Source organism: Leuciscus leuciscus, assembly GCF_965113295.1.
Source record: "Leuciscus leuciscus genome assembly, chromosome: 5".
Classification (NCBI taxonomy): Eukaryota; Metazoa; Chordata; class Actinopteri; order Cypriniformes; family Leuciscidae; genus Leuciscus; species Leuciscus leuciscus.
In genome coordinates, this window is record NC_138729.1 from 2,792,070 (window position 1) to 2,814,345 (window position 22,276).

General features: G+C 37.1%; 1 protein-coding gene across 1 annotated transcript in view; it reads left to right on the forward strand.

Moving 5' to 3' along the window:
* The window catches only part of astn2 (astrotactin 2), a 481,074-nt gene that overhangs the window by 200,857 nt on the left and 257,941 nt on the right, over positions 1-22,276 (forward strand). The window contains exon 4 of the mRNA XM_082170500.1: positions 2,014-2,163. Within this exon, the coding sequence (XP_082026626.1) occupies positions 2,014-2,163 (150 nt within the window). The remainder of the gene's footprint in view (positions 1-2,013; positions 2,164-22,276) is intronic.

Consider the following 22,276-nt stretch of genomic DNA (forward strand, 5'->3'; position numbering starts at 1 on the left):
ACTCCAGATGACTTATTCTGTAAATGCAGTGATACGATTGTTTTCCACACTGATCGTGTGTCTTGTGAACAGAATCCACACATGAGTGTGACACTTAGATTAAACAAGCAGCTGGTAATTAGACAGAATGGCACACACCAGTGAAACCCAGCAAAATAAATAACCAGTCGCTCACTATAGGGACCACGGCTTCATCCATCTGCGAACTTCTCCGTCAGGGGGCCTTCGCCATAAAGCCTCACGGTACGGGGGGAAATCGCCCCTGTCCAGAGCCATTACGCCTGTGCCGAGAGAGCGGCCCTCTACATATCTCAAGTTAATTGAAGTTGTGATGCAGCACCGGCCGATGGGAGTAGCGATGGGTCTTTGTAATGGAGGTGGGAGATAAATTGTTTGCGACTATTTGAGGCATCTCATCCCACTCCATCTCTCTGTTTCACCTCCTCCCACTCCTGGCGCAGACAATAAGAGGGCAGTTTATTTTTATATATTATGCCTCTGCTGTGGTGCAAATGGGCCAGAACATGTTCAGATGGGTCAGCGGTGTCCCCTGAGAGAGTCTGTTTTACTGCCAGTAGGAAATATAATACTAACATTGCAGGCTGTGAGCATCGCACCACCCTTGCCCATCTTTCCTTTGGCCCCCCGTCTGGAAGTGCTCTTGATTTCCAAACGGGGAGCCCAAGACGTTTACTCAAATCTCACAGTGACCCTACATAAACTACAACACACACATGTGAAGGTTGCTGGATGCGCTCCATCTGTGTGGAATTTTCGTGTTTTTTGGCAAGTCAATACAAATGAAGTTACTCTGCATTTGGCCTGTAACGTCACATGGTTCTAGTCGAATTGTAAGAGTAATAGCATGACCTTAATAGCGTGACTCCCTGAACCTGAAATAATGCAAAATAAAGGTTTGCATCCTAGAGTATGTGGACACCCCCTTTTGATCTATGTGTTTAACTGTTTAAAAATTACAAAATTTAGAAGTGTTACAAAATAAAGCTTGCAATCTGTACACTTTTAGTGGAATGGGGTGTGTCGAGGAACAGTCGCAGGGAAAAAGAAACACACTCGGTTGTCGTGAATGTGCACTCGTAGTGTACTTCCAATCTTAAAAGAATATTTTTTAAAGAACTGTACTTGCAGATAATATAATATTAATGAAATAAAAGGCCACTTCTGCACTTAAAGAGAGTAGACTTTCATGACTATGTTCCTTAACACACTTAAGTGCACTTACACTAAAAACCTCATTGATGCTTCTGCATCCGAATGGGAACAAATCCCTTTATCCATGTTCCGACATCCACTGGATGTTATAGCATCTCAGTGGCCTTGGTTTTGAAATTAAAGGGTTAGCAAACGCGGCCAAGGCTGTCCACATACTATTGACCAGTTATTAATTCACTGCCACTGTAATTTTGGACGTTTTGGACATTTTTCAAGGATTGTCACAGCTGAACTTTGAATCTTCAGGAGGATTATTATAGTACACTATGACTTTTACTCTCATGGCGAGAACAAAACTTTTACAAACTGCTGAAGAGGGAATAGTCTCCGCTCATGACCTGCACTTTTTCAGATTCCACATCTTTTTTAGCCTTCGTTCCAAAATGCATCAAAGTGTGCCTTGTTCATGAGGAGAGCAACGAGGTGATGTGGAGAGATAAGACAGTGGGACAGGGAAGGAGAGTGTGTTAAAGACAGGATAAATGAAGTTCTGGAGATTGTGCATAACTCATATGTCCTCATTCTCTTTTAAGGACAAACCGTTTACTGAGTAAATCATCTCTCGCCCTTTACATTCATTTATCTTCTCTTTTTTTTTTCTTTTTTTTTATACACAGGAATAGATAACCATGACTACAGCATTTTCAGCATGTAGTAAATCATGCGCTGCCCTCTAACGCCTTTCAGCAGAGGTGTGTGTCTCACAGCCTTGTGTGTGTGTGTGTGTGTGTGTGTGTGTGTGTGTGTGTGTGTGTGTGTGTGTGTGTGTGTTTGTTTCAGCGATGGACCCCGATCAAGAGAGTGTAGAGGCACTGATGCAGAGATTTAAAGAGAGTTTCCGGACCAACACCACTATGGAGATAACACACTTCCAGAACGTCACACACAGCTCCTCCACTGGCCGGAAGAGAGGACAAACTCACACCAGAGGTTTGCAATGCACTGACCCAATGACACACACAAACCAAAGCTCTTCTTGTGGTTGCTCATGACCTAATAGATTTCTCTCATGTGTTTCATTGACGGATCGCTGTTAGATCTGTTCCCAAACCTAGTGTACTAGGAAGGGAAGGATGAGGTTGCCACTTAAGAATCAAAGCTTGTCATCCAAGAAATAATCAATTGCTGTGGGAATGAATCCTAAAACCTGAAAATAAGTTCTTATTTTTCAACTTCCGGTTACATCGTCCTGAAGTCAATGGGTTTTTGATTAAATGCCTGAAATGAGGTCTGTGGTGAACACAAGTCCAAAATACACACTACTGGTCAAAAGTTTTAGATCGGTAAGATTTTTTTATGTTTTTAAAAGAAGTATCTTCTGCTCACCATGGCTGCATTTATTTGATAAAAAAAACAAAAAAATATTTCACAATATTGTGAAATATTATGACAATTTAAAAGGACTTTTTTTCTATTTTATTATATTTTAAAATGTAATTTATTCCTCAGATGAAAGCTGAATTTTCAGCATCATTACTCCAGTCTTCAGTGTCACATGATCCTTCAGAAATCATTCTAATATGATGATTTGATGCTCAAAAAACATTCATTATTATTATCAGTGTTGAAAACAGTGTACATTTTATTTTCAAAATTCTTTGATGAATAGAAAGTTCAATAGAACAGCATTCATTTAAAATAGAATATGTTCTAACATTATAAATGTCTTTACTGTAACTTTTGATCAGTTTAACTCATCCTTGATGAATAAAAGTATTGATTTATTTTTATTTATTTCCCCAAAAAATAACATGAAAATTCTTACTGACCCCAAACTTTTGAACGGTAGAGTTTAATGTTACAAAAGCTTTAGATTTCAGATTAATGCTGTTCTTTTGAACTTTCTATTCATCATAGCATCATGAAATAAAATTTTTAAAAACATTGATAATAATCATAAATGTTTCTTGAGCATCAAATCATCATATTAGAATGATTTCTGAAGGATCATGTGACACTGACACTTAACTATATATTCACATAGAAAACAGCTGTTTTAAATTGTAATAATATTTCACAATATGACTGTTTTTGTTTGTATTTTTTATCAAATAAATGCAGCCTTGGTGAGCAGAAGATACTTATTAAAAAATATTACCGATCTAAAACTTTTGACTAGTGTTTTTTATATACACATTATAAAGGCTTTAAGTTTTAAGTTTGACCATCTTTAAATTATATATAAATTATAAATATAACCTATACTCTGAAAAAAAATTATAATAATTGCTGGGTCCATTTTTGACCCAAACATGGTTTGAAACAACCCAGCATTTTTTAGAGTGCAATTTTTCTAAACGGTTCCATTCCAAACAAATGGCATTTTCTGACGATTATTCCATATGTGGAGCTGTACTGGGTTATTTTTCTGAATCGACACTGTCCAGCAGTGAATGTTTCAGAGAGAGCAGTGTGTGCTGTGAATGTGAATGAGGAAACACACACGGAAACACAGGTGAGATGGCCTCCATCACACTGACACTGGCTCATTACCCTTGCAGATTCCACAACAGTCTGCAAATCAGCCTCAATGAGCCAATCTAGTGGAAATGGACAAACTAATTACCAAGTAAACCACATGTTAAAACCAAAATTAGCTTGATCTGTGAATGAACTGTGTGAATGGACCTCCGCCTCTCTGTCCATCGACCGTCATGACACACATATTGATGAGTATCTGGTGACTCGAGGTCAGAAAAGTAGAAAACAAAACATGCTTTTTATCTTGATTTTGTTGTAATTAATAGCATTTTAATGTAAATTATGGTCACACTTTAGTGTAGGGTCCAATTCTCATTATATCTATTAACTATGTCTTGTGCCTCAATAAACTCCTAATTTCTGCTTATTAATAGTTAGTAAGGTCGTTGTTAAGTTTGGGTTTTCGATGTAGAATATGGTCATGCAGAATAAGGCATTAATATGTGCTTTATATGTACTAATATACAACCAATATCCTATGAATATACATGCTAATAAGCAATTAGTTAATAGAGAGAATTGGACCCTAAACTAAACAAATATTATAGTATTGATAGTATAATGTAAATGGTGTTAATATATCATAATACAAATACAAAGTATTTAATATGAGCCGTTGCTGACAGACTTTAAGTTTGATCTTGTGAAAAAATAAGTACACTTTGCCATTCGTTAAAAAGGGTAGTCCCACTTATTACAGAGATAAAGGAATATAAGTGTGAACTGAATATAATGTTTTTGGACACTAAAAAAAATAAATAAAAAATAAAGGAAAATGTATTAGTTTGCATTTGTGGTAAATTAAATCAACTGAGATGTAGAGTATTTTTGACCCACTTAAGTAGGACTTAAATACATATGTGTATATTATTGTGTAATTAAGTATGTGATTATGACCATGATGTCCAAAAACTTGTAATTTCACAATTTCCCATTTCCGTTAAGTATGTTCAGTTCCATTAACACCGTGTAAACACAAAATTAAAACATAAATATGCATTGAACTTTAAAAAACAAACAAACCCGGAACAGACTTCGCCTCATCATTTCATGAATTCACAACACGCCACTGACGCCCAATCAGGTCAGAGCTTAAAAACATCCCTTCCCATTAGCCTCAGCGCTCAGCCACAATTTACCGGCGCCGGTCTCCACCCTGGAATTAAACCCGAGCGAACGCGTAGTCTGCCGCTAACATAGAGAAGCGTGAAGGGAATCCACATTAGCCTTGATTTGTAAACTCCTCATCGCACCGGCTCACTTTCTTGGGCTCTTTGAAATGAAATCTTTCCAGGACCTTTAATTATTGCCCACAAAAAAATAGTGCCTTTAGCACACAACTCTTCTTCTCCCCCTCCCCCCTCTGCATCCACTGAGGAGAACAAACAAGCTAATGGGACAAACTCGGGCGCAGAGCTGGATTCTCAAATTCAAAGAGCTGGAACTCAATTACACCGAGAGGACGTGAGAATCCATCGTGCCGCTATGAGTAGATTAGGCCTTTCCAGAAATAAAAAGGAACCAAATGAATCAAATGCTCAGTCAAATATTACGGTCAGTGTGATACAGTAATTCCTCTGTGCCTGACGCTGCATTTTGTGTCGAGAAATTCAGTTTTTCTCTCATGTCTGGTGATTTTGCCTTCCACACAATTCCCACCGCACATTTGCATGGATTTACACGCGGGGTTGGTCTCTTAAGTAGATTAAGACTCAGAAAGGTTGGGGTTGGGGGGGGCTGCTTATGCCAGTTTTATGGTCAGAGATGCCAGCCTGGAACACACTTGATTGGTTTAGAAGTTCTTGAGGATTGTGCAAATGGTTTAAAGGAATATTTTAACGTTCTCACGCTCATTTTTTCCAAAAAACTGATAAAAGAGCATCATAAAATACAATTTTGAAAGTGAAAGTGACTAATTATATGATAATTGCAAGTCAATTGCAATAAAAAAAAAAATTGTTATAGTTTACATTTATAATAAATGCAATTTGAACTTTAGAATGTTTTTAACCCACTTACAGTAAGTAGGACTTAAAGGGATACTTCAGGATTTAGCATTAAGCTTTGTATTAGTAGAAAACCTGTAGTATTTTCGAATTACCGTGCTTTCTACCCTCATATCCCCCTGAGATGAGAGATTTATGTCTTTTTTGTCTGGAAAAAATCCTCCAATGACGCAAAAATCGTCATTTTGCGTCATCGGAGGATTTTTTGGCCAGAGGCGAGAGACTACAGCCAGTAGGAGGAGCTGTCCCGCATGTTCTCAACCCGCCCATAGAGGGATCTCACTCACAGAATGTACACACAGTGTCAGCCATCTTTCTTTGGAAGCTAAGCTAGCAGGCTCTTGTTCTGTGGAGAAAGCTGAGTAGTAGGGGTTACCATCCTCTTTTTCCCGGACATGTTCGACCGTCGAGATCGTCCAAAATGTCTGGGATTCGGCTTTTGCTTTCTGCAGTCGCCATTCATTGTTTACATGCACACCTTTTTTTTCAATCTAACTGAATTCATTCCGATTGGTGAATCTGAATGTAGTGTTTACATGAACGCTAAACAAGTGATCGGCTGATGTGCGTTTTAACATTGCTAAGAAAATTCCCGCTCCTCCGTGAGAGATACGAGACCGATGCGTCTCAGTAATCACGCCACTGGCCTCGCGCCGTTCTCCCGCGCCCCTCAGCCTCGTCCTGCTCGCCGTTCTCCCTCGCCCCTCAGCCTCGTCCTGCTCGACACAGTAAACATGATGAATGGCGACTGTAGAACGCAAAAGCCGAATCCCGGACATTTTGGGCGATCTCGAAATCCTGGGCAAACTCGTCATGGAGTCTCACTAGTAGCCTAGCCTTGTTGTTTTCAACTGCGCGCTCTCTTACCGGTAGGCGTGGCTTGGGAGTGGCCTCCTAGGGCAGCGAAGCAAGTGCATTCTGGGAGTTGTTGTCTTTCATCCACATAAACCAAAAATACATTTCCTGGCTTTTCTCAGTCTAGAAAGCTCCAAATTCAAAAATAATTTCACATTTCTTCTACATAAATTACCCATTTTAAATACACATTCATCTTTCCAGAGGTGAAGTATCCCTTTAAGCACATCTTTATATGTAATTTCATATTTGCTTAATGGCTGAATGTACTGACAAGTATTTATGGTACATTGAAATATTCTTTCATTTAACTTGTTTTGGAACTTGTATGTGCAATTTTAAAACTTGTTTGTCATATTGTAGACAATAAATCAAAATAAGTGGCCTTTTATTTCATATTATATTGTCTGCAAGCACAGATACAGATGCCATTTCCACACACAAAGCTATTTTGTGTGTTTAAATGTTTTTTTTTATGTGGTATTTCAGCAGAAGATCATTTGTAACTACACTTTTTTTTATGCAAACAAATAAAACTGACAACCTCACACAAAGCTATTTTAGTGTGTATTAACACACGTTTTATGGACAACTGGTGCTTAGTTTTGGAATGACGTGAGAATTAGAAAATGATGTCAGAATCAACGTCTTACATGAACTATACCTTAAAATGTAGGAAAGAGACTCTTGCACGGGTTCAATAAGCTTGATTAAGCTCAGCGTGAGGTTTCTATTTGTGTGCCCTCAGAGTCAATCAATTACCATTGTGGATCTTTAACGCCATTCAGTCAGAATAATTTCCCCAAACATGACAAGACAGTGAGAGAGTTCTCGGCTGGTGTCAGTGCGGTAAGTGTGTGTTAGCAGGCGCACATATGAAGTGTCTCTCTGACAGTGATTAGCTATGCTAACGTGACCCGTGAGTCTGCAGGGAAGAACACCATCTGTGTCCAAGCCGAGAGGTCTGACACGAGCACTCATACTCCTGACACTAATTATTCACAGCCGCTGTCACGGCCTGAAGAGAGGAATCATACGGCAGTCGGATGTTATTTGGATAGGTGGATAGTTGGTCTCCTCAACATTTGATGGAATGTTAGATTGAGCTCGTGCTCTTTTTTCACGTGGAAACCAGTCTTTAAAGGGATAGTTCACTTCAGTCTGTCATCATTCACTCACCCTCATGTTGTCCCAAACTTGTATGCATTTCTGTCTTCTGTTGAACATAAAAGAAGATATTTTAAAGAATGTTGGTAATCAAACAGTCCTTTGACTTCCTTAGTAGGGAAAAAAATAGGTAACACTTTATTTTGATTGTCATTTTAGAACATTCTGTTAACTATAAGTAACTTTGCAACTACATGTTGTTAGATTTTGGTATATTTGGCCGAGCAGTGGTTTGGGTGGCTCGCCAATGTATTCGATTTCTCCAATACATAAAATAAGTAAGCTTGACCAGAGTTCTTGTGGGGAGAATGATTTATTGAAGGTTTGTAGTGTAGCAGTCCTTCAGCAGCGATGTTAGCATGTTCAACAATCTTAACCCAAAGTTCTGTCTGTGTGAATGAACTTTATACATGAAGACAAAAGGGATACGAACAAAGGAAAACTGTTAGGACCTCCCACCGGAGATCGATCTACACGGCAGTCTACCCTGAGCAATGTTGTTTCACACCCATCAGTTTATATGGGCCATTTGGTTCACACCTTTACAAGACACTGTTTTCAGTTGATTAAATCTAAGTCACAATGTAGATGAACCTAATGACTGAAAATACAAAATCTTTCAATGTCAACTAACTCTCATTAGAGTATTAGTAGACTGTCTGCTTAATATATGCAAACTCTTTAATATGTTGGTCCTAAAACAGACCCTACGAGTCTACTAATACTCTACTAATACACAACTAATACTCTACTAATACACAATTAATACTCTACTAATACACAACTAATAATCTACTAATAATCTACTAATAATCTACTAATACTATACTAATATTATACTAATACTCTACTAATACTCTACTAATACTCTACCAAAACTCTACTAATACACTACTACTACACTATTAATACACATCTAATACTCTACTAATACTCTAGTAATACACTACTAATACTCTACTAATACACAACTGATACTCTACTAATACTCTATTAATACTCTACTAATACACTACTAATACACATCTAATACTCTAGTAATACACAACTATTACTCTACTAATACACAATTAATACTCTACTAATACACAACTAATACTCTACTAATACTCTACTAATACTCTACTAATACTCTACTAATACTCTACTAATACTCTACCAAAACTCTACTAATACACTACTACTACACTACTACTACACATCTAATACTCTACTAATACTCTAGTAATACACTACTAATACTCTACTAATAAACAACTGATACTCTACCAATACTCTACTAATACACTACTAATACACATCTGATACTCTATTAATACTCTAGTAATACACTACTAATAATATACTAATACACAACTGATACTCTACCAATACTCTATTAATACTATACTGATACACAACTAATACTCTACTAGTACACTACTAATACACAGCTAATACACAACTAATACTCTACTAATACTCTACTAATACACAACTAATACTCTAATGAGAGTTAGTAGACATGTAGGTGCAATATTACTTATAGACAACAAAATGTGTTAAAGAAACCATCAAAGTAAAGTTAAAAGCAAATAATACACTATGGAAGTCAAAGGCTACCATCAACTGTCTGGTTTCCAATATTCTTCAACATATCTTCTTTTCGGTTCAACAGAACAAAGAAACTCATACATATTTGCTGACAGTGATGGCATAATTGTCATTTATAAGTGAACTCTCCCTTTAATGAGAGTCCATCTTTGTTCTACACAGTTTTAAGCGGGTGTTGATGAAGCATTATTGCTGTCACGATCCCTGCCTGTGTTCCCTGTGTCTGTCTGGGACTCTTTATTTTGAAGATCTGTGTGTCCACATTTATTGCATTGTTCACTTCATGTTTCCCTGCTGATGTTCCCTTGTTAGTTACAATAGCTACTCCTTTGCCTCCCTGAATGCCTAAACACTACAATTACCTTCCATTTCGTTTTTTTTTTTTTTTTTTTTTTTTTTTTCACTGCTGCAAACTTGTGTAAGCTGCACTGTCCTCGAGTAATTCACATCCGACCCTAATCAAACACACTGCTGGGAATTAGGAAGTAATCCTGAAGATCTTGATTTGATTGTTCAGGTATGTTTGATTGGGGTTGGAGGAAGGAGGACACTGGTTTTAACTGTGTGAGACGGATGTGTATGGCCGTGCCTCGGATTTAAGATGCCATTAAATGAAGTTTAATTTTTCAAAGATCAGGAGACAGCACGTGAACATAACATTGATTTTGGACATGCCTTGATCCCTTCCCTAACTCGCATGCATCCTCCGAAGACAGCACTGATAAGCTTTCGGGCACAGAAGAAGAATGTGTGTCTTCCCTTGCAAAAAAAGAAGTATAGCCTAAGTCAAGTTTATTTTGGTAACACTTTATTTCAATAGTCCACTTTAGACATTCTACTAACTATAAGTAGATTTGCAAAGACAAGTCAACTAACTGTCAATACAGTATTAATAGACTCTCTGCTTAACATCTACTAACACTTTATTGTGATGCTCCTCAACAGACATTTTACTGACTATAAGTAACTTGCTAACCCGAACCCTAACACCTAACCATAACCTAGCAATCTACTGACAGTACTAATACTCCAGTGAGAGTTAGTTGACATAGTAGTTGCAAAGTTACTTATAGTTAGTAGAATGTCTAAAGTGGACTATCAAAATAAAGTGGAACGTTTATTTTAAGTTTTATTTTAACTCGTGTAATGTTCACACTGTAAACAATTTCTTTTGAAAACAATTTTACTTACTATAAACTTAAACATGCAAGTTTATAAGATTGAATGTAGAATATATGCTGCAGTATCAAAAGAGTACAAGCCAAATCTATTTAGACGACTACTTTAAAGTTTACTTAAGTATATCTAAATCAAAAGATTAAGTGCAAGGCAAATATAAATTATACTTTATTTATTTGTTTATTTGTCAGGGACAATGCAAAATAGACACATTGTAACAGGTTACAATAACTTGAACAGATGTGTTGCATATACTGTAGGGTTTCTAGCTGAAGCTAATTTGCATAACCTGTCCCTGGTTAGGCTACATTCATCACCATTACCAAGAGAACAGAAACAAACACCAGAAACAACAATAAAAAACAACAAAAACATAACATTATATATCTCTGTGTGTGTGTGTGTGTGTGTGTGTGTGTGTGTGTGTGTGTGTGTGTGTGTGTGTGTGTGTGTGTGTGTGTGTGTGTGTGTGTGTGTGTGTGTGTGTGTGTGTGTGTGTGTGTGTCTGTCTATCTCTCTATCCGTATGTACATGTCCATTTATAAGTGCGTCTGCACAGTGACATAATCAGTGATCACAGATTTGGTTTTGTTTAAGCCAGTGTTTCACCTTTTCATTAAACGGTTTCAGATTGGTTAGTGTTTTTATTTCTGTTGGTAGGGCATTCCACAAATGTATGATGATTGACCGAAAGTGGTTTTGCGCTGTGCCACCCTGCAGTTGCCATTTGCTGATCCCCTAGTGGTGATTCTATTAGTATTTGTTTTCGTCACATATGGACAAAGTACAGCTGGTGCAAGATTATTCACACATTTAAAAATCAATTTGATAAAAAAAGAACTTAATAAAACTATCATACCTAAGCAAACTATACTTTTTTCAGTATTATACAATGATGCCATTTCATTTGTTTTCAATGCTTGTTTATATAGTGAAATAATGGGTTTAACAGTTGACTGTGAAGCCTGGCTTCATACAGTAACACAATAAGAAAGATGGGAAAATATCATGGCATGCATAAACAGTTGAGCTGCCTTGAGGGGTGTGTAATGTCTAATCATTCTAAAACAGTTCAAATTAGTCTTTACAGTTTTGCATAGTTTTTTTTTACATGTTTATCAAATTTAAGTTTGGGGTCCAAAATTACAGCTAGGAATTTAAAATCATTGACTCATGTTTATCAAATTTAAGTTTGGGGTCCAAAATTACAGCTAGGAATTTAGAATCATTTCCTCTTGATTTATTCTAATTATAAGCTTTTCTTTTGCTTTCCTTCTCACTGAAAAACACATTGACACAGTCTTTTTCAAATTCAGAGTTAAAGGGTTAGTTCACCCAAAAATGAAAATTCTGTCAGTAATTACTCGCCCTCATGTTGTTCCAACCCCGTAAGACCTTCGTTCATCTTCAGAACACAAATTAAGATATTTTTTGATTAAATCTGAGAGCTATCTCACTCCTCCATAGGCTTCTAAGACACTATAACTTGCTGGCCCAGAAAATGCATTAAAGAGATCATTAATATAGTCCAAGTGACTCCAGTGGCTCAATCTTAAGTATATAAAGCGATGAGAATACTTTTTGTGCGCAAAAAAACAAACAAAAATAACGACTTTATTCCACTATTAATTTCCTTCTCTCGGGGCCTCGAGTTTGTTCACGTAGTGTTTTAGCGCAGCGCATCTGTGTTGTACGTCACACGTAGGCTGAGGGTGACAACATGAGGGTGAGTAATTACTGACAGAATTTTCATTTTTGGATGAACTAACCCTTTAAGTGATTGTTTTTAAGCCATAGGGATACTCCCTCCATTTCGCTTGTTAATATATCTGCTGCTACACAAGGGGTTTTAGCTGATACATACATTTCTAATACTTGTCGATATAAGCCAAGCATCCTCGCTGTAAGTATATGTATCTTTAAGTACAAAAAAAGTAAGCAAAGTATGGTTATATTTAGTTTAAAACAAGTGTACTATTTGACTACTTTAGAAGGATATGCCCACAGTATATAAACAGCACGGCTGCTCGCTCGGCTTTAGATCTGAGCTCATATCTACATGTAATATAGATGAAAGGCTGGAGCAATTCAGTGCCGCTGTAAAGGGACAAATTACATATTTCACACAGGCATTTTTTTTTTTTTTTTTTTTTGCTGCCAGTAAATAGATTCTGCGAAAAATAGGCCCACAATCAAATATGAATTGAACAGATCTATGTTGTTGACAAAGCACTAGGTATATGAATACATTTAATAAGTGACTTATGCTGTATGCGAACAACACATGACCGCAGTGATATTTCATCTTGACGGATGCTGCTGCTTTATAGGCTTTGTGTGGTTATTCTCCCTTTCTAGTCGAAATTACAACTTCACAGCCTATACTCACACTCTCAAATTTCCGTACTTGTAGATTTTAAGACGTGTTTTTTTTGTTACTGTTTTGATCATCGTTCTGAATCCGATCGGGATGTGCTCTTTAAACGTGCTTCCTGCTTTTTTCATGAAACTTACCCACATTCAAGTGTTGATAAAAGAGAGTGCATGAAGCTGAATAAAACGTTTAAAGCGGAGGGTCTGTTCTTTCTTTTGATTATATTGCATGTTCAGATTGATTTGCACTAAAACTAAATATTCAGGGGGTCATGAAGGTTTTGTGAAAATTATCAAAAATGCTGGCGCTGACAGGCAACCTTTGTCAAAAACGCTGGTGGGTAAAGCGTTAATATGCATGGCTATAGTGATTCTTGGCTCATGAAACACCATTAATAAAAGAAGGAGTAATATTCAGCTGTGTGGTCGGCATATACTTGACTCTGAAAACCAGCTGCAGTTCAGAGATTAAATTGGTTGTAGTTTTTCGCTCTTGTGCTTTACTTTGATGCTTTTCTTTTTTTCACTAAGTCATTGACTGGGCTCTGCTCATCTGCATATACCTCTGCTAACATCTCAGTCTTTCTCTCTCCTCTCTTACACAGTCTGGTTTGATCTGTTCAGACGTCTCTCTCAGGCCCTCTTACATGAGATCTCTTCTGTGTTCGTTTGAGTTGTTTGAAGCTTAAACATGAACGTTTGGAGCGTATACGTGAGTTTTAGAGACCGTGAGAGGAGAGGTGATGACGATGAGTGAATGTTTCTCAGGCACATTTCAATCTTTTTGTTTTTTTATGACAATAGAGTGTGATTACAGCTCCGAGCGCCGACAGGTTGTGTCTGTATATGATCGCGAGCTCTCGGATGATTTAAAGCTGTTGAGGGTTTTGTTTTTAGCCCTGGAGGAGATGAGCGAGATAGAGTTACTGCAAAACCTCAGTCACACTTTTTAAAAACATGTTTCTATTCACAGTACATTCCTGGGTTAAGAAGTCTGAGACATCTAGTGAAAATGCATGTGTTTTGAAGTTTATTGGAAAGTTATTGACAGCAGCATGAAAAAAAACAACAACTCATGATCATGTTCTCCAGCATGTTTGAGATGATCCAAAGAGCATCTTGAGCTTCAACAGAAGAAGAAAACCTGACAGATGTCTGTACAAAAGAGTCACAGAACAAGTCATTGGGTTAAAATGAGTCAACTGTGGCTCTGTGCTGTCAAGCAATCATTCATTTTTATTCCTCTGTGAATAGAAATTGTAAAAGTAGTCATATCATTTTACAGTTTTTTCAAAATCCTAAAATTTGTATAAGCCATTTACATTATCCACAGAGGCCGTGCACAATTTGATGTGTAAAATCATAGACTCGCAGTGAAACAATTTATTTTTTGCCTTTCAGGTTGCTAAAAAAAATCTTAAAGAAAATCAAAACCATAAGAACTATTTACACGTGATCAAGCTTCATGCATTTATGCATTTTTCTCCGTCCTATTCTTCATCAATCCAGAATAGCAGCACAGCTGAACGGATTGTTTGTACAGGAGTGTATTTCCTTCAGCCCGAGGCTTATTCATTTCACTTTTGGTGTGAAAGGGCCTTAACATTTGACAAAAAAAAAAAAAAAAACGCAAAAGTAACATAACGTATAAAAAGTAACTAACCCTAGTAAAAAAAAAAATATTTAAAATACATTTATTTCATACTAAGTATACTTAAAACAATTAACATATTTATTGGCATATCACTTAAGACTTACTGATATAAAACTATAATTATACTTTATTTGGAGTATTTCTTCATTGCACAATGCACATTTATTAATATTAAGCCTAAAATGTGTTTTAATATCATTATTAATATGGACTGTATGATACTGTATCTGTATAATATCAGTCTTTAAATGCAAGATATTTAAAGTGAACCTAAAGTATACTTGCAATAGTTCCACTTTAGCACAATCAAATATATTTAAGTACATCTTTAACTTCAGCACTATTTCCGGATAACTAAAGTACATTAAGTACAGAATTACTTGTTCCAATTTAGCAGACTTTTAGTATACCAACAATAGAATTGCAGGGTATTTTTTTATTATGTACATAAATATGTAAATGTATTTCTAGTATACTTAGCTCAAAATATTTGTGTTCACTATGTAAGTAACACAATTATTTAACTTATTAGGGAGTAATGCAATATTGTAACACATTACTTTTAAAAGTTACTTTCCCCAACACTAGTATTAGTAAATGTTGAAATGATTCGGTGTTTTATTTACCTTACTTGTGAGCATCACCAAGCCACATCAGGCTACAGCACACAACACTAGTCACCTGTGGTTGGCCTGGCCGTGCGTCACTCAGAAAACAACAGGCCAATCAGAAGAGAGGCTCATGAATATCAATTAGACAGGCCAACATCAACCTGTTCTTAGCAGAGCTCCTGAGAATGGAGCTAGAAAAATATATTGGGATGGTTTTTGGTACTTATACCATAAATATATGTTCTTAAGGACATCAACACCTAAAATACATCTCCAGAAAGGTGTACAATATGGGACCTTTAACTAGTGTTAAAAAAAAGGCCCTTATTGTAAAGTGTTCACATTAATTTTTATTTCAGTGAAAGCGTACAAAGAACTGTCATTGTATGCAAATGTGGCTACTGTATGTGTGTTTGTTTGCACACAGACACACACACACACACACACACACACACACACACACACACACACACACACACACACTCACACACACACACACACACTCACACTGCACAGAGTGCATATGTGTGCACAAATAGCCAAGAGCAATGACTCTGAGTGCTCAGCAGGTTTATAATGAGAGTGTCACTCTGGCCCCAGTGGTTCTTCTCACTGTGACCCGCTGGAATAAACACAACCAGTTTAAAAGACATCTAAATAAACCAAAATATTAACTTGACTAAATTACCTGGAAGAAGAAAAAAAGAAACTGCGTAATACTTTAACACGTTTATTAATGGTGTTTGCAAACTGTCACGAACTGCTCTGAGACACGAAGGTTGAGGATCCAAATGCAGCATTTAATGAACATGTTAATCCAAAGTACAAGCAAGGTCAAACACAGACAGGCAGTCCATACAAACAAACACAACAAGGCAGGGAACACGGGCAGAAGAGTAATCCAGGGAACAGGCAAGGGTACTATACGGTTATCCGGACCACATGATGGCCTACCCCTAACCCCGCCCCTAAACCTACGCCTAACCCCGCCCCTAAACCTACCCATCACTGGGGTTAAGACCAATCATACGATGGCCTACCCCTAACCCCACCCCTAAACCTACCCGTCATTGGGGTTAAGACCAATCAGGGATGACTATACGGACTATACGGGACTAAAAGACACACGTGTGGTCCGGATAACCGTATAGTTCCCAGGCAAGAGACATGAAACCAGGGAGACCGCTCAGAATTGCAGTGTAACACTAAACAAGACTTTGCAGATAATGAATGAGAAAACCAGGCTTATATGGGTGAGCTAAACAAGATAATGAGACACAGGTGAATGTGATCATGGATGAAGAGTCCGGGCAGGGAGTTATGGGAAATGTAGTTTGTGAGGGAATGGCAATATTCTGATGTGGAGTGCCCTCTGGTGGCTCTCAAGGGCACTCCAGCTGGTGACCGCTACTCAAACTCAAGCATTAATATTACTATAGGGTAAGTATAAGGATTACAAGCAACAACAACAACAAAAAAACAAAAAAAACAAAAAATATATATAGATAGATAGATAAATAAATGTGTGCAAGGTCGCTGCTTGTTGTGCAGACTCGAGTGACACCTCAAATATTGCAGCTTTTAGAGGAGAGATTATTTTCTAAGCAATCAGACTTACAATTATTATTCAAATGCGGCTCGGCTGTTTGAATGAGTGCACAGGCAATTACTGTTGAGTGTCAGTCATATATTTGTCAGTGCATTTTGCAGAGTGCATTTGATGTTTCATCCATTTGTAGAAAATAAGAAAAGAACAGCCCGGTGCATTAATATGCCTGCTCTCCTAAACGAGCCGTTAATCAAAGTTTGAGGACACGCATAAACCTGATGAGTGGTGTAGGAGTCGATGGAGCCGTAAACATCGCGCCTGCTCTCTGGGACCCGGAGAGATCAGCAATGTGCACCCATGATTCTGGAGCATAAAATCTGTCAGCTTTATTTGTAGTCCACTTATGATGACTTCACTGGCCCTGGCCTGAGGTGGCTGCTTTTATGGCGAGTCGTCTCAATCTAATTCTGAATATTACACTTTCTTGCTTAAGTGTCATGGGAGATAAAATTAGCAATTGTAATATAGTTTCAGAAATTAGAGGAATCCAGTGGCTTCTGTCAGATCATATTTTGTGCATATTGCTCTAAGATAAATTGCTTGGTACATACTTGTTTTGTAGGTGTACCAAACTTCATATCAGCCTTAACCTTTAAATGCATGATTTTTTTGCCAATCATTATTACATATTTGGGTCTTTAGCGACCCGGATCTATATCTAACACGGATGGATCTCTACCTGTCGTGGTAGTATAAAACTCTCTTGATATTAGATAACAATTAAAGATGAATAAAATAAAGCATGTTTTGTTACCATTTGGAGCTTGGAACCAAATTTTGGAGCTTTTTATACCATCATCACTGTCCTCGTCAGAGCTCATTTCCCAGTGCATTCAGCATCTGGCTCGTATTCGCAATCTCAAACATATTCTCAAAACTATCATTCTCAACATCTTCAGCTCGACAGGTTCTTCACCAGTTCCACCGTCAAGTGACAGTGACGCTAATACTTGATTGCGTTCAGTATTTCAAGTTTTGCTGATGATATTTCCTATTCTTTTGTTTTCTGCCTGCGTTAACTATGAGTGAAACGTCACTTCATCATTGTGTATCAGACATTGCCACCTTGTGGGAAAAAGGTGAATTGCACTTATCCAGTCATCAAAGATTCAATTATTGTTGTGCTGATGAGTTCAATCAGGTGTATTTGATTAGGAAGAGCTTGAAAATTCCATGTACATGTATTCATGGTTACTGTGTGGCTCATGTAGTCTACCAAAACCAAGGCATATTCATGTTCCCTACATTGAGTGTTTTAAATGATGGTAGGGAGTAGCTTGGCAGTGATATCCTGAGAGTAGTTCTCTGACAAGTGGTTGTAGCCAAAAGTCGTTCATCCACATTGGGGAGTCGCTACTTCTTTTTTCTCTTAAGTTGTAGATGTGTGCTGACCATGGAGCCGAATCTGATGCGCTGTCCATGGTGCTGAATCCTGGATTTTTACCATGGGACGGCTCCAAATTCTGACTCATTTCTCATTCTCGGATGAAATGGTAGAGATATTGTAATTTTGTAAGTTTGTAAACAGTGGAAATGATCACAATTGAGTCATAGGATCAATATAAAAAAAAATTTATTTGATTAACAACTTTGAAATAATGCAGAGTATTTTTTTTTCTTCACTATACACATTTAGTCAAAATCTGTTTCAGTATTTCAAAATTCTATCCAGGATTCAATTCGATTTTAGATCCCACAGTTTCAATAAGCTGTGGGACTTCTGGACCTCAGTGCATGCAATTTAGTTTTTTTTTTCTTTTTTTTTTTTTAAATACCAGGATTTAACAGCAACAAAAAAAAAAAAACAAAAAAAAAAACAACAACAACAACTGCATTGTGGGATAATAGTGTAAATAAACAATGGTTTGTTTGAAGTCACCATTATTGTGGTCATTGTTCCCTTTGGCTGAGAACTTGGAGCTAATTTGCATGCCAGTGTATTTTTGTTTCTCAACAGTACACAGAAAAAGTTGTATTTAATTACCGCAATATTATTACAACCCCTGCTCTCTTAATGGCTATTAAAAGACTATAGACAACATTACTCATACACTATACCGCATAATACTGCTATACATAATGTTGATTGTGAATTATGACTACATTTTTCTGCTTCATTTATTATGTATGTATGTATGTATGTATGTATGTATTTATTTATTTATTTATTTATTTGTTTGTTTGTTTGTTTATTGTTTGTTTGTTTGTTTGTTTGTTTGTTTGTTTGTTTGTGTTCTGAGAGAATCTTAAAGTCCCCCTGTGGTGAAAATCCAGCGTTTAATGTTGTTTATGTGTCTATGTGGTGTTTTTAATATGCTTTAAGACAAAGCATGTGTAAATTCATAAGTCGACACCATTGCTGAGTATTTTCTCCTTAAAACTGCAGTGAACCAAAGACAGTCTCAAAAACACAGTTTGAAGGGAGTCAACAGGCCTGCAGGCAGATGAGGGTTCATTTTAAGCAGCTGCTGTCTGTCCACATCTGGATGTAGATCACCTGTGGACTAAAGATGCTGTTTTGACAGAGCAGATTGTGCTGCACTAATTAGTAGAGATAGGAAAGCACAGATCACAGATGTCTGCTTGTTTCTAAATGGAGATTTTGCTCTTTGTTTAAACCATATACTGTATATAAATATGTTTGTAGTGTGCGTGACGTCACCCGTAGTGTTTCTGAAGAGCATTTTTTAAGCCCGAAGTGGGCGGAGCCAGCCGTCGCCATCTTGCCAGCGTCACTCGCGGATAAACGAACATGTGCAGTGAGGCGTATTAGCTGAGGTGACGCGGCGCTAACAGACAGCAGACAAACGGCTAGTAGTGACATCAGCGGCAATCCACCTGTCACTCAAGTGGCCACGCCCTTAATTATGCAGATCTTAAGGTTTAATATAATTCAAACTGATGAGTAATAAAAAAAATCACCCCCCTCACAGTCGTCATGAAGGGCAAAATTAGCCATATAGACCAACACCTCTTTTTGTAACAGGCTGTAAAGGTTTTTTTTTTTTTTTTTTTTTTTTGCTGCTGTAAAGTTGGGCATTTTAACATGGGGGTCTATGGGATTGACTCTCTTTTGGAGCCTGTCTCCAGTGGCCAGTCAATGAAATGCAGCTTAAGTCACTTCCATGTTGGATTCAAGAGAGAGATGCTACATAAAGTGCAAAGGCAGAATCCATTGTTTTGCTTTGACAAAACCTCAATGCTGTATTGACCAATCAGTATCCATAACTGTAACTGCACAAAAAAGCTTTAAAATGTATGTTGTCAAAATGTATTAGTACACACAGAGAAAATTATGCAGTTGAATGGTTTACTTTGCTGTTCATGTAGACTCAAATGGAGTATCAACTCTCTAGGTGTTAAGAGGCAAACGGAGGAGGTTATTCAGTCCCAAATGACTCCTGACTGAGGCTTTCAGCCTCCAATAGAAGCCAGAGGTTTGTTTTGATTTTCATCCGCGCCGCTGGGTCACTGCCTGCTAAGAACCAGACGCTCACACTGCCAATGTCTGGATTCGATCGACAGTTGAATGCTGGGAAAACAACAGAACTCAAGCATTCAATGGAACATAAACACAGACTCCATTGCGGCTCTCAGCACCTCATATTTTCACAGTCATCTGTCAAAGAGACAAAAACCCTGATTTATGGTTACTTTATTACACTGATCTGTATTTTATTAGCTGGGGAATGATTGAAACTTTGCCAAGAAATCATAATATTGCTCTGGAATCATTGAATTGCTTTCAGAGCTTTACGGCTGTCAGTCACCAAGTGCAGATCTCAATAGAAATGAATCCTGCTCAAAATTGTCCATGACTTTTTTATAAAGACATAAGAGCACACTCCACAGTGAATATGCAATGCAAACATGTTGAGGATTAGCTCTATCTATCTATCTATCTATCTATCTATCTATCTATCTATCTATCTATCTATCTATCTATCTATCCATCCATCCATCCATCCATCCATCCATCCATCCATCCATCCATCCATCCATCCATCCATCCATCCATCCATCCATCCATCCATCCATCCATCCATCCATCCATCCATCCATCCATCCATCCATCCATCCATCCATCCATCCATCCATCCATCCATCCATCCATCCATCCATCCATCCATCCATCCATCCATCCATCCATCCATCCATCCATCCATCCATCCATCCATCCATCCATCCATCCATCCATCCATCCATCCATCCATCCATCCATCCATCCATCCATCCATCCATCCATCCATCCATCCATCCATCCATCCATGCATACATACATACATACATACATACATACATACATCAACAATTGGAAGTGTAACACTTGACAATAAACCTTAATATATTTATATTGTATAATGCAGTAGCTAACATGATCTGATAATGAACATTGTACATAATTTATCAATTTTGGATATGGGTTATGTCTACATGTACAAATTCATTTTTTAACAGTTCAAGTTGTATAAATTAGCATTGGCTAATGTACAGTCTTTTGAATTAACATGAATGAGCAATAAAACAATTGTAAATTAACTGACAATTTATTCAGCTTTTATAAACCTTGGTTAATCATTGTTCACGATACCTTACACATTAAGTAATGTAAACATTTTGAACCTTACTGAAGTGTTGAACCTTATTATAAAGTTGGACATTATTGTTATTGTCCATTAAGGTGAGACACGGCAGGCAAAAACATCTTTTTTCTTTTTCTTTTTTTTTTACTGGTCAATTTTGAGATTTTGGGATATTTGCCTTCAATAACGTGTCTTCTTTCAGACTTGTGGTGAAAAAAAAAAGTCTGAAATACACATTTAGGTCTTTATTTTACTACACTTTGTCTGTTTGTGTCTGTAGATTTCTCATAAATTCAACAAAAGTTGGCGTTGTAAATCAGCATGCTGCTCCTGTACAATGTTGTCGGATACAAATATGGTAATTTCCTTTTTATCAGCAACCAATCGTGAAAGTAAAAGGGGGGATTTAACTCTAAATGTGGAATCTCATTGGCTGATATAAATCTTTAAAGCCCGTTTTCTCAAAATGACTTTTCTTTCATTCTCCAAGTCTGAAATCTCCACTTCAGTAGCACCGATATACACCAAACTTTCCAGTCTTGTACATAGTTATATTATGAAGACATTTACAGAGGGATGTGTACATATATTATTCCTAGCCTAATTTATATAACATTTTATTTTTGTAAGGCTATTGACAGTATATTCTGATTTACAGGATAACAAAAGTAGATATCCATATATCCCTCTGTAATTTTTTTCCATCTAATATGAACACAATGAAAACATTATTTTGAACCTGGCTTTATCCAATACTCAGATTTTGTTTTTTTAAATATATGCAAATTAGTGCATATTTAATTAGATAATGCCTAATTTGCATATGTAAACATTAAATTGCAGAAAACTTTTAATATTTTTTTTTCTCATCTTAATGTAGGTAATCAACTGGGAAAATTTCATGGTGATATCTGCTAGTTAAAAGTGTTACC